The following is a 13,135-nucleotide window of genomic DNA, read 5'->3' as shown; positions in this document are numbered from 1 at the left end:
CACAACCTCGGGGCGAGCCTGACCAGAGCTCGGGGCTCCCACCTGAGCACCACGAAGCACGTCTTCCAGAGCTCCTTGCCCAGGTAGGAGGTGCCCGCCTTGTAGTGCAGCATGCCTTCTTTGGTGATGGCGCCCTCGGGGGGTGAGCAGTGGCAGGGGACGGGGCCCAGGGACTCGTCAGTGGGGTCCTCCCAGTGCACGAGCCCATAGAAGCGCACGGTCACAGCGGCTGCCTGGGGCGGGGGGCGGTAGACAGAGTGGTGAGGTCCCGGCCAGCACCAGGGGGCCCCCTGAGAGCAAGGACACGCCCCAGGCCCAGGCCCTCCGCCCCCGCCCCCGCCCCCCCCAGCTTCTTACCTCACACTTAGATTCCTGGGCCACGAACTTGGCCAGTGCCAGCTTCTCCATGGTGGCATCGGTCAGGATGCTGGGGTACGGGGGTTCCCGACAGCCTTTGATCATGGCCGACTTCAAAGAAGCCAAGAAGAACCTGCACGGGGAGTGGGGTTTGCCGTCAGAGGCACGTGCCCCCCCCCGCCCCGGGCTCACGGACACTTGGGGGAGGGACCTGGCTGGAACCAGAGCTCAGGGCAGCGGGCGGGCAGTGACGGGACAGCAGGCCAGTCACCCAGTGGCGACTCAGAAAAGGCCCACCCACTCCCAATGGCCTTGGGGCCTCGGGTTCTGACAGCGGAAGGCTGGCAAGGGGCCGCAGCAGGACTCGAACACCAGTGCCACCCGGTTACATGCAGGCTCCGTGTGCAAGTCTGGGGGCACGCCGCGGTCCAGCAGCCAGGCTGTGCTTTCTTCCTGCGGAAACTCATGCCACCCCTTCCTCTCGGTAGTCACCCGGGTTGACCACGAATCAACCAGTTGCCATGTCTGTCTATTTCCTTGCCTCTCTGACCAGACCGCAGGGTCCAGAGGGAATATACCTCTGTCCCCACTTCTTCTTATGCCACTTCCCACCCTCCACCCGAGGACGGGAGTCCAGGGCACGGCCACCCCAGTGGCCGAGGCCGATCCTCCAGCTCAGCGGAAGGCGGGGTGTCACTCACTCAGCCAGAGCCGCGTCGGCCGTGTCCAGCAGAAACTGCTTCCTGCGGTTGGTGCACACCAGCCTCACCGCCTGCTGGTCCAGGCCCACCTGCCAGAGACCACACCTCCATGCACACGGGCCTGGCCGCTGCCAGGAGAGGCAGCCACAGCCAGACCGAGGGCCAGCCTGGGGGCGGGCAGGAAGCGCACCCTGGGGTCGCCACGAGGTAAAGCTCAGAGGCCTGGGACCCTGGCCCGAGTGAGGGAGGGATGGACGGAGAGGCACCCTCAAGCTCGGCTCCTATCCCCAGCACCAGGGACAGAAGCTGCTCTGAGAGGAGCTGGCGCCCAACCCCGGGCTGAGGCAGGGGCTGCTCTGCTCTGTGTATGGCTGGGCCTACGGCAAACAGCAGCTGCGGAGCCTGGACTCACCGACACGTAGTCAAGCTCATTGTACGAAACGGCCTCTTCCACCAGGTATGGCTTCTCTGTGGCCCCTGAGAGAGGAAATGCCAATGCTTGTTACCCACATGGCCTCTCTTCCCTGCCCTGCCCATCTTCTAAGACCTGGCCCTTCCCCAGGAGACCCGCCTGGGCCCCGGGATCTGAAATGACGGAGGATGACATGGGTGCGGATGGAGAGGAGGCCCGGGCTCATGTCTTGGGGCTGCTGGGCCTGCTGGCAACACCTCCCGTGAAGTGTATTTTCATCACCACACGCCAGGCAGCTGAGGGACACCGGGGTGTAGGGGGCTTGGGGAAGGGGGGCGGCACGCCAGGCAGCTGAGGGACACTGGGGTGTAGGGGGCTTGGGGAAGGGGGGCGGCACGCCAGGCAGCTGAGGGGGTGTAGGGGGCTTGGGGAAGGGGGCGGCACGCCAGGCAGCTGAGGGACACTGGGGTGTAGGGGGCTTGGGGAAGGGGGGCGGCACGCCAGGCAGCTGAGGGACACCGGGGGTGTAGGGGGCTTGGGGAAGGGGGCGGCACGCCAGGCAGCTGAGGGACACCGGGGGTGTAGGGGCTTGGGGAAGGGGGCGGCGGGCACCTTTCCGGAGCAGGTAGACGTAACAGTCTGTGAGCAGCACGTACAGCAGCTGCAGGGTGCCCTCCATGTGCCCTGTGCTCATCCGGATCATCTGCGGGCGAAGCAGAAACCGCTCAGGCACCGTGGCTCCTGCCCGCCAGCCCCGGGCAGCACACTTCCCCTTCTGACTGCTCGCTGGCCCACCCGCCCTGCCCGGGGGTGCTGGGACTTACTTTGAAGAGCTGCTCTTCGTTTTCTCGAAACACGTGGATCATCAGCAGGAGTAAGTGATTGTTGTCTACTCTGTGAGAGGGACAGTGTGGGGAGGGCGCGGTGTCAGGCTGGGGCAGGGGCAGGAGAGGTGAAACAGGCAGAGAGGAGATACACGTACAGAAAGGTGGTACAGGCACCCAGAGGCGGTGCGGGCACCCAGAGGGCGTATAGGGACCCAGAGGTGGTACAGGCACTCAGAGGGCATAGAGGCACCCAGAGGTGGTGAGGGCAGAGGGCGTGCAGGCACCCAGAGGTGGTGTAGGTACCAAGAGGGCATATAGGCACCCAGAGGGCATAGAGGCACCCAGAGGGCGTACAGGCACCCAGAGGGCATAGAGGCACCCAGAGGTGGTGAGGGCAGAGGGCGTACAGGCACCCAGAGGTGGTGTAGGTACCAAGAGGGCATATAGGCATCCAGAGGGGATACAGGCACCCAGAGGGCATAGAGGCACCCAGAGGGGGTACAGGCACCCAGAGGGCGTACAGGCACCCAGAGGGCGTAGAGGCACCCAGAGGGCGTAGAGGCACCCAGAGGGGGTACAGGCACCCAGAGGGGGTACAGGCACCCAGAGGGCGTACAGGCACCCAGAGGGCATAGAGGCACCCAGAGGGCATAGAGGCACCCAGAGGGCATAGAGGCACCCAGAGGGCGTACAGGCACCCAGAGGGCATACAGGCACCCAGAGGGCGTAGAGGCACCCAGAGGGCGTACAGGCACCCAGAGGGCGTACAGGCACCCAGAGGGCGTACAGGCACCTAGAGAAGGTGCCCCCAGAGGCGTGCAGCTGTAGTGGCTCTGCCCCCACCCAGGAGCCAAATGAAGGAGGGGAGGACCAAACCCCTCCCACCTCCCAGCCGGGGTTGGGTCTTCCGGGAGTTATTAGTTGATTGGGAGGACAGACCCCGGGCCCCTGCTTCCAGGACTGGGAGAGTCTCCCCAGCGCACACAGCCTTGCTCACCTGAACTCTGCCGCGTGGGACATCTCAGAAGGGCTCCCCTGCCCCTCCTCCACCCCAGAGTCCTCCGCGCTGCTCAGACATGGGCTGGGCTGGTCTCGCTTGAGCTGGCAAAGAGCCTGCTGGGTCCCAGACTCTGGCTCAGGCCCGGGCCCCTCCCTGATGGGGGGCACCTGGGTCTCTGGGGCCCGGGTCTCTGGTTCCTGAGCCTCCCCCAGGGTGGCCCCTAGGGGCGGAGGCGCCTGTCCCTCTCCTCCTCCTCCTCCCTCTTCTTCTTGGCCAGCAGCCGCAGGGCCACCAGGAACATGCAGCGGTTGGCTAGGCCCTGCAGGGTCATGGTCGCCGCCACCTGATGTAACAGTGCTTGGACTCTCGACGGTAAAGCGGTAGAAGTCCATTGGGGCCGGAAGCCCCTCACTAAAGTCACAAAAGGGCGGTCTCTCCGGGGTGTCCCCCGGAGAGCCGGTCCGAAAGGGCTGGTCTGGGGGCTCGACGTGGGAGCACCAGGTGCGAGGGTCCAGCTGCCCGTTGAGCTGGTCGATGACTTTACTCAGGGGCTGCCCCACGCGCTCCATAGAGGTGTCCTTCATTTCAGGGATGAGCAGGCCCATCTGGCTGGGCTCCGAGCGCTCGCTGCTCTCAGCTGCGCTGCTGGGCCCCTCTCCCTTCTCCTGGGGGGAAGCCAAGGTGGTGTCTGGTGAGCCCCGCCCAAGGCCTGGGCTGCTGACCCGGCTGTCGCCATCCCCCCTCCTGGCACCAGTGTGCTGGGCAGAGGCTGGGCGAAGTGGACTGGCTTCCTCGTCTGATCTGGTCTTCTTCTTCTTGCCAGTTTTCTTCTTCTTGGTGACCCTGGCAGAGAGGCGAGGGGAGAAATTAGCATCTGAGCACCAGGCACTGAGGGACATTGACAGGTGGGGCCAAAAGAGGTGATCCTGGGTGTGCGACCTCTGAGGGCATGGCCAGAGCTTCAGTGGTCCCGGGCAGTGCTGGGTGCAGGGTCCTGGCTGGGGGCGGCAGCGGCTCGGCCCCTGAGGTCTCCCCCATGGCTGGCAGAGGCAGGGGCCAGCCCGAGGAGGCACAGAGGGCAGCAGCCAGAGGCCCCTGAGCAGGTCCTGCAGTGCAGCTAGCTGTGCTCTAGGGAACAACAGGCCACGGTTGGTCAGGCCAGCGGTCCCTCTACTGAGCCCTTCCCTTAGGATGTGGGCAATGGGCCCTGCGCTGACCTCACTTCCCATCACGGACAATTCAACCAGACATGTACTCTACGTCTTTGGGCTCTCACTCCTGGCACCCACTCTGGTTCCACGTTGGCTGCAGTGGGCCTGGCTAGGGGACCCCGGGTCTGAGCGGCTCAAGCTGCTCTGGACTCGAACCAGCCAGGGCCTCTTGTCTTCCGGGCCTGCTATTCCTCTTGCGGAAAGCACCGCCAAGGGAAGAGGGGTACTTCGTCTCCAGGAAGATGCCCAACTGCCTGCCTGGACTAGAGAGTGATGCTCACCCCCTCCCCGCTGACCTGATGACTTCGAGCTCCGTGCCGGCGTCCAGCAGCTCCGGGGGGTGCGGCTCGGTCCCCTGAGAGGAGGTGTGCACAGGGGTGGTGTCGGAGGAAGAGACGGCCTCTGCCTGCTCCCCGTTGAAGGGGTTGTGGCGCTGGGCGGGGCTCTTGGTGGAAGCTTTGCTGCTGGTCAGGTCGGAGGCGGTGGAGCGGGGGCCACTGACAGTGTCTGTGAGGTCCCCATCTGCGAGGAGGAGGAACAGGAAATAGGACACAACCCGTCAGACACCCTCTGGGGCCCCCAATGCATGCCTTTCCTCATGCGGAAGGCGGCCGAGTTCCTCCCAGGGAAATCTGATTGGGTGGCCCTGTTCCAAGCGTAGAAGCCCAGACCCAACAGGACATGGGATCTGTGCTTTAAGAGCAACTTAGAGGGACCACCACCATCACCACCATAATCATCACCACCAGCAGGAGCCCTTGAGAGCCACGGCTACGTGGCCAAATTGGAGGTAAGAGCTCCAAGCTGAAGCCCCTTGAGGATGGTGACCTCGGTGCCCGCAGAGGAACGGGCTGCACGCCCCTCAGTTTAACCCTCCATCAGAGGAGGTTAGAGGGGTGCCCAGCAGCCTCTTCAGCGCCACAAGGCACTGGCAGGGCCGAGATACCCAAAGTCCTCTGAGGATCCCCCACAGAGACAGATAAGAAGGAACAAAAGAGAGAACAGAGATCAGAGGAAATGCGGGGCACAGAATGAAGGGCAAAGGCTGGGGGGTGAGGAACAGGGGGAAGGGCAGAGAGAAGGAGCCAGAGCCCAGGAGAGGAGATGTGAAGGGGACAAGAAAGGTGTGCTGAGTGGCTGCCCCCACAGATGCCTCGTGGGCCCTTCAGTGGCTGCTTCTCTCCCTGACGACCCACATGCTCCAGGGGCAGGACCAGGGGCCCCTGTAAGGGGGGGTGCTGAGAACTCGATGTCACTCAAGCCTCAGCTTGCATACGAGGCCATTGTCACCCAGCCTCCGCCCCCGGGAGAAGACGGGTGGGGAGGCTGCTGCCCCTCCAGAGCGGACCTGGTCTACCCCACCCTTCCACCCGGGTCACCAGAACAGGACATGGCGAGGAAAGCACACGGGACATTCATCTGGTGGCAGATGGCTGCCCAAGCAGAGACGGAGGCCCGGCTGGTGGAGGTTAATGGCAGGGGACACAGGCCGTTCACGCTCCATTAGCCACCTGTACACATCTTACTGGCCATTATCTGCCCCGGAGACGGGCAAGCACGCTGCCCACCTCAGCCTCACCCGAAGGGCCAGGCTGCCGTCAGCTTCCTAGTGGATCTCGGAGAGCGCTGGCCGCTGCCTGCTGACACAGCACGCCACCCATATTTTTCAAAAAGTACATTGTCTTTTAATATAAGGGCAAAGGAGGCAGCTAAAAGCAATTGCCAGCCGTGCCAGAAAAAACACCAGCAATAGCCTGGCAGGTGTAGCTCAGTGGTTGAGCATCAACCCATGAACCAGGAGGTCACGGTTGGATTCACGGTCAGGGCACATGCCTGGGTTGCGGGCTCGATCCCCAGTAGGGGGCGTGCAGGAGGCAGCTGATCAATGATTCTCTCTCATCATTGATGTTTCTCTCCGCATCCATGAAATCAATAAAAATATATTAACCTTTTGCACTCGGATGTCGAGATTAAAATTACTCTTTGAATGTATCAATAATTAGAAATATAAAAAAAATCCAAATAAATAAGTTTGTATGAAAAGAAACTTCAGTTTTTTATTCTACTGCCGCGCTTTGTAAAATCTGGAGTATTTAAAAATTAAATCCCGAGTAGAATAAAGGAATTGAGAAAAAAGCAAGCGAGTGCAAAGGGTTAAAAAAACCCAAAACCACCAGCAATAGATGAGACTTTCTCCCGATGTCCTGGGACCACAGCGCCCTAGTTCTCAATGCAGAAAACCTTGCCCTTCGGTCTCAAAGAAGGTTCCTGCAAAGCCCCGCGTCTTGTCCCAGGCCCTGGAGATCTGCAGCTGCTCCTGGGAGGAGCCCAAGAGGCGAGCGAGCAGAACACCGGACGTGGTGGGTGTGAAGGCTGAGGTACCTACCAATCCTGTAAATGAGCCAAGGACCATCGGACAGCCGCCCAACCCCCACCCGGGGCCCACAGGGCTCTGCAGGGCTGCAGAGGGGGCGCAGGCCCTGCTGGCCAAGCATTGCAACAGGCAACAAGTAGCGGGTCAGGAGGGTTAGCTGTTAGAACCAGAGGGGGATGTCGGTGCCCAGCACGCCTGCTGCAAGAAGAGAGGCTGAGAGGACAGGTGCTGTCAGGATGGAATTCTGGACTTCACGCTACTCTCACTGTGAGTGGGACTCTGATGCTACGCTCTTGGCAGATGATGTAATGTATTTTTCCCAGTGCCACTTTATTTCCCTCGAACTTCAGCGATTCCACCCGCAAGTTACTGGGGAAAAGATCGTCTGTCACCCATTCCTCAGAGATCACGGCTCTAATAACGAGGCGCCAGCTCCGGAGCAGTGGGAGAGCGCCTGTCCCTCCCCTTCAGAGGCTGCCCCACCCCACCCTGGATGAAGTGACCCACAGGGCAAGAGGGTCTTTAATACGGGGCCTGGTTATGGCCTCAGATTTAAAGAGGACGGACATGTTAACGTCAGGAACATGCCCTGTGCTCTGAGCAATCAGGGGAATTTAAAGAATAGCTTCACAAATTTTCACAAGCCCAGAAGTGGGCCGTCCCCGCCCCCCCACCCCACCCCCGCCCCCAGCAGGAAAATGCCTGAGTATTACTGCCACCTAGTGGACACGGTGGGAGGGTGGGCTGAGTGAGTATTTTAATCCGCCTTGAAATTTAAGAGAATCTCTCCATAGGAAGTTTCATCTGTATGTGGGCAATTTCCCTCAATCTCCTTAAAAAATGTCCGAGAAGAAGCCACTAAGAACGGACTGAAGGAATCAAGCCCTCTGCCTTTGCTTCTTCTTGATGCTTCTGACACAGGAATGCGTCTGACCTACAGGAATTTACAACCCACACGTTCAAAGGCCTCTCTTTCTAGAACAAGTCTGCACCCAGTGAGTGCCCGAGGCCGGCAGTTCCCCACGCACTTCCAGTGCATGGCGTGGCGCCGGAGGACCCCACAGGCCACTGCGACAGGTCAGCGCAGGCAGGAGCCCTGCCCTGGGAGGAGGCGTGGGCCTGGGCTAGAGGCGGAGCGCCTCCTGCAGAATTCCATCTATCGGGACACCAGGCTCGGCTTTAGTACGATCATGGACATGATTATAAGTATCGAGCTGATTTTGAATCATGCAGCAAGCTTGGCATGGAACGTGGCAACAACAGGAGACGAGGGTAAGAGCGGACTCTGCCCACCTTCCCAGTCTGTGCTGGGTACAGACGGCACTGCTGGAAACACATCTCCAAAATCATAATCTACAAAAACGGGGACAAAACTGACGATTAGAAACAGGAAGTGGGAGGACAGGGCGGGTGAGGGCAACAGGGCGGGGACATGGGCGAAGACAAGAGGAAAAGTTAAACTTTCTACGTTTTATCTAACAGCCAACCTCAGGGGACTTACTCGGACCCCAGTGACCTCTGATGAGCTGGGAAGACGTCGGGGGCCGGGAACCTGGTTCCGGCAGAGAAGGTGGGCCCACCTGCTCCTGACCGTCTTTTCTATCCCAAGCCTTCCTTTCCTCCACACCAGCAGCTGAGACAAGGGGGGCTGCTCCTTTGGGGTGCCCCTCTGCCTTCTCTGAGGCAGCCCGTGAGCCCGACCTTCTGTCCACTTGTACAAGGAGCAATGCAAGTCTTGCTAACAGCAAGTCTGACAGTAGCTGCCCTCTCCCTGGGCATGCATGGCTCATGGCACAATTAGAAATAAAGAAAAGGTCAAGGCCTCAATGCTGATGCAATTCTAGGGAGTCCCAGGGGCTTGGATCCCCCCGCCCCCGGAGGTGAGGAAACAGCCAGTTTTATAAATGAACACAGCCCAGCCAGCGTGGTTCAGTGGTTGAGCATCGACCTATGAACCAGGAGGTCACAGTTCAATCCACGGTCAGGGCACATGCCTGGGCTGCGGGCTCGATCCCCACTGAGGGGAAATGAGTCTCTCTCATCATTGTTGTTTCTCTCTCTCTCTCTCTCTCTCTTTCTCTCTCTCTCTCTCTCCCTCTCCCTCCCTCCTTCCCTTCCTCTCTGAAATCAGTAAAAAAATATATATTTTAAAATAAGTAAATAATACACGAACACGGAGGCCTAAGGCTTGAAGGAGCCAGGCTGTTCGGTAAGCTTTTGCATCAAGACAACACAATGACCTCCAGATGCGGTGACCTTTTTCAGTCTCTGATGCAACAGGTGCGATCCTCGAGGACACACTAACAGTGCAGGAAGAGGGACTCCTGAGAAATGCTGGCAGGTTTTCCCCTAAACTTTGCATCCACCTGCTTTCTTCTCCTTCCAGTGGTTCCTTAGCCTCTTTCTGCCTAAAACCTGGGGCGGGCAACCTCACCCCAGCGATGAGAGGAAGTCTCCTGGTCACAGGCTAATCCCTCCTCACTCGGAAAACTGCCCCGGGGCCTGAGGCTATAGCCTTCTATAAAAGGGTCCAACATTCCCAAGATCCGTCTCAAGATTGTTTGACTTTTGTCTCCAGAGTTAGCTTCTTTTTTCCCCAGAGTTAGTTTCTTAGCCTCCACAGGGACTCGGAGATCTGAGGATCTGAGAGACGGCTGACCCTGTTTAACTTTCACTTCAGCCACTGGGCCAGGACTAGGGACCAGGAGGAGCCGAGAGAGATGCCGCCCTGCCAGGAGCAAGTGGCTCTAGAATCGGTTTTAGCGCAGAGGCCTGGCTCCTGTCTGCCCGGCCACCTACCCTCACTGGACGGGGCGATCGCACTGTCGTCCCACTCCAGGTTGGTGGAAGTGACGGAGTTGAAGGAGTTGAGGGACAGGCTGTCGGAGCCGTGGGCCGAGCTGGGAAGGCGGTCCTCGAAGTCCAGCAGGTGCTGAGGCTTGTAGTAGTCGGGCATGTAGGGGGCCAGGTCTAAGTAGGGGGCGTCCTGAGGGGAGAGGAGAAAGGCAGGTCTGGGTGGCGGCCTCCGCTGGGGCCAGGTTCGGGAGCCACGGGCCTGCCTGTCACACCCTCCCCCCGTGATAGCTTTTCTTTGGGAAACCAATGGGCTTAGGGTACTAAATGCAGAAACCAGCTGCTAAAGAGTAATGTGACGGGTGTGGCGCTGAGAGCTGGACCCGAGGCCCTCAGGGGACAGGAACCATCGAGGCCTTCTAGCCAGTCTCTGACCTCTCACTGTTCGAATTGCTCGTTTCCCCTAATCCCTCCTCCTCTTCAGTCTGTGCCGACCGGGCAGGGACCCAGGAAGGGGATTGGGTTCCGACGGGGCAGCTGCGTTCGAGGCGCCGTGGGCCCCTTCGGCTCGATCTGGGCCGGCACCGAATGTCTCAGTGTGTGAATGTAGGAGAGAGGCCGGGAGCAGGACCCCAAGAGGCACAGGATGAGTCGGCCATGTCCCCCTCAAACACTCATGTCCTACACATCCAGGCAGCGTGGCTCTTCTCCCAGGCGGGACAGAGATCGGAAGGAGTCGGGTGAACCAGGAAATCTGGCCTCAGGCCCATCCTCTCACTCCGACTGCAGACCCTGACCCCGGCCCTCACCTGCATATACAAGGCGTGGCTCAGGCCCGGTCACACCTGGAGACTCCCCAGAGGGGCCTGAAAACGGATACCACGTGCCCACCCGCCCACTCCTCTGCCCCGAAAGCCGGGAGAGCCACGGGGTCTCACCAGGTCCAGGTCGAAGCGAATGAACTCCAGCCCAGACACCAAGGTCAGGAAGAGAGTCAGGTGATCGTGGCTGCAGACCAGGGCATTCCTGTGAGACACGGAGGGGGCGGTGGTGGTGCTGGTCTGGTGTCCAGCTCGGCCCTCCCTCGCCAACAAGCCCGCTGTGTTGAAATGTGACATGTGACACCCCTCTCCCTGAGGGCGCCGGCTGGAGGCAGCTTCCCACCCTTTCCAGCCCTCTCCTGCTGGGCTTGGGCCACACAGCAAGCTCCCGCCAGTGTCTTCAGACACGGGCCTGTGGCATGAGGCCCACCTGGCTCGCAGCAGCTGCTATAAATACCCTGATCCCGCAGCCACCCCAGCAAAGGCTGCACATTCTAGTCCGGTCTGAGGCCCGGGAGAGGTCCAGGCGGAGGCAGAGCACCAGACACAGGAGCCCCGCTGGAGCCCCAGAGCTCCTGGCAAAAGCCGCACAGGCCGTGCTCGGAGCGCCCTGTGGCCGTCACGGACGTGTCCTCTGCAGGCAGTGCCAGGCTGGGCCTCTGAGGTGGCAGACCACAGTGTGTGCATGTGACAAGAGCCTGTGGGACGAGGCGCCAGGGCGGCTTGGGGGCTACGTGGACAGACGAGACACTCACTTGACGTAGTACTTGTGCAGCAGGCCCAGGTTCTCCTGGAACAGCCGCAGGTAGCTCTCCAGGGAGTTCTCGTTGAGGGCCAGGTACAGCCAGGCCCGGCCTGCAAACAAGGGCAGGAGTCACTGGGAGGAAGGTTTGCCCGGGCGCAGTGCGTTTGCCAGGCATGGGCAGGAAGGAGAGACAGAGCGGGGGAGGGGCCCACGCACGCCAACAGCCTCGCCTCCTGGAGGGCCATGACCCCGAAATCTTTATTCTCCCGGGGAGCCCCTAGCTTGTGGCTGCCCAGGAAGCTGGACAAAGAGGGCAGATTTTAAACTCCAGGGGGTTGACAAATGCAAGGATCCTGCACGGCCCTGCAGGCTAACACTGATCCTCACCGAGGAGGGGAGCGAGACCCATCATGTGCTCGGCTGGGATTCTCCCCCGTATCCCACTCTCCTTCACCCGCCCTCGACTCTCCCACAGACTGCCATTTGCAGGAGGAGGGGCCTCTGGAGGGCACTGGCATTGGGGGCCCCTCTGCCTCTGGACATCACAAGGTAATTGGCTCCCTGGGCTGACCAGGAGGCCGCACCGAAGCCCCGAGCCACCCACAGGGAGAGCGGAGCTGGCCCTTCCCAGCATCCACCTGCACTACTCACTGCGCCCCAGGTTGGTGGCCACGTGCTGCAGCACCTCGATCTGCTTGACGGCCTCCCTCCGGGTGAAGTGCACCACGAGCACCCAGTAGCCGGAGGAGAGGTCCTGCAGCCTGAGGAACAGGACAGGCGCTGCTGGACCCGGGCAGGGCTCCCGGGGAAGGTGCCGTCAGCGGGCCCACCAGCTGCGCCAGGCGTGAGCTCAAGGCCAAGAGCAATGCACCTAGGCCCGGGTGAGCCCAAGTGGCCCTGGGTCTGGGAGAGGCCAAGCGTCCCTGGGTCCGGGTGAGACCATGTGTCCCTGGATCCGGGTGAGGCCGCGTGCACCTAGGCCCGGGTGAGCCCAAGTGGCCCTGGGTCTGGGAGAGGCCAAGCGTCCCTGGGTCCGGGTGAGACCATGTGTCCCTGGATCCGGGTGAGGCCTCGTGCACCTAGGCCCGGGTGAGCCCAAGTGGCCCTGGGTCTGGGAGAGGCCAAGCGTCCCTGGGTCCGGGTGAGACCATGTGTCCCTGGATCCGGGTGAGGCCTCGTGCACCTAGGCCCGGGTGAGCCCAAGTTGCCCTGGGTCTGGGAGAGGCCAAGCGTCCCTGGGTCCAGGTGCGACCATGTGTCCCTGGATCCGGATGAGGCCTCGTGCACCTAGGCCCGGGTGAGGCCACGTGCCCCTGGGTCTGGGAGAGGCCAAGCGTCCCTGGGTACGGGTGAAGTTAGATCCTGGGTCCGGGTGAGGCCGTGCGCCCCTGGATCCATCCGGGTGAGGCTGGGTCCCAGGCCCGGGTGTGACCACGCGCCCCTTGGGTAAGGGTGAGGCCACGTGCCCCTTAGTCTGGGTGACGCCGTGCCCCTGGGTTCGGCCGAGACCAAACCAGAGGGAGTCGGACCTCCATTACCACCATTTGTCCACCATCCAGAGCTGAGGGGTCAGTGCTGACATGTACACATAAGGAACTACTGGACATTGAAATTGGGTCTCAAAAGAACTGTTGGTCCAGGGGGAAGCTCGCTACAGATTGATTCATTTGCCTGTCAGCATAACTATTATTGCTCGTCTCACATTGAGTTCTTATTAGTATATATCTAGTGACATATGATCTCGCTCATCTAGGGGAAATGATGAACAACATAGACTGAGGAACAAGAACAGAACCAGAAGCAAGGAGGCATCGATCGGACTATCGGGCCTCAGAGGGAGGATAGGGGAGGGTAGGGGGAGGGTGGGGGGAGGGGGAGAGTTCAACCAAAGGAC

General features: G+C 60.9%; 1 protein-coding gene across 7 annotated transcripts in view; it reads right to left on the bottom strand.

The window, feature by feature from the left end:
• Nucleotides 1-13,135, bottom strand: part of PLEKHM2 (pleckstrin homology and RUN domain containing M2) — a 39,531-nt gene that overhangs the window by 3,533 nt on the left and 22,863 nt on the right. For 2 of the 7 annotated variants that reach the window (XR_008556898.1, XM_054720496.1), the window contains exons 3-16: nucleotides 11,893-12,002; nucleotides 11,252-11,351; nucleotides 10,614-10,701; nucleotides 9,682-9,868; nucleotides 8,176-8,235; nucleotides 4,805-5,030; nucleotides 4,237-4,425; nucleotides 3,295-4,140; nucleotides 2,295-2,364; nucleotides 2,083-2,173; nucleotides 1,471-1,535; nucleotides 1,059-1,147; nucleotides 358-490; nucleotides 43-233 (exon numbers count right to left, since the gene is read on the bottom strand). Coding sequence is in view for 6 of the 7 variants with exons in the window: in XM_054720496.1 (XP_054576471.1) it covers nucleotides 43-233; nucleotides 358-490; nucleotides 1,059-1,147; nucleotides 1,471-1,535; nucleotides 2,083-2,173; nucleotides 2,295-2,364; nucleotides 3,295-4,140; nucleotides 4,237-4,425; nucleotides 4,805-5,030; nucleotides 8,176-8,235; nucleotides 9,682-9,868; nucleotides 10,614-10,701; nucleotides 11,252-11,351; nucleotides 11,893-12,002 (2,445 nt within the window). In the remaining variant the exon portion in view is untranslated. Of the gene's footprint in view, nucleotides 1-42; nucleotides 234-357; nucleotides 491-1,058; nucleotides 1,148-1,470; nucleotides 1,536-2,082; nucleotides 2,174-2,294; nucleotides 2,365-3,294; nucleotides 4,141-4,236; nucleotides 4,426-4,789; nucleotides 5,031-8,175; nucleotides 8,236-9,681; nucleotides 9,869-10,613; nucleotides 10,702-11,251; nucleotides 11,352-11,879; nucleotides 12,003-13,135 lie in introns of all 7 variants that reach the window. The other 5 variants (XM_054720498.1, XM_054720497.1, XM_054720499.1 and 2 more) reach the window with 5 other exon arrangements.

The sequence above is a fragment of the Eptesicus fuscus genome, chromosome 9, assembly GCF_027574615.1.
Source record: "Eptesicus fuscus isolate TK198812 chromosome 9, DD_ASM_mEF_20220401, whole genome shotgun sequence".
Classification (NCBI taxonomy): domain Eukaryota; kingdom Metazoa; phylum Chordata; class Mammalia; order Chiroptera; family Vespertilionidae; genus Eptesicus; species Eptesicus fuscus.
This window is presented reverse-complemented; position numbering and strand designations above follow the sequence as displayed.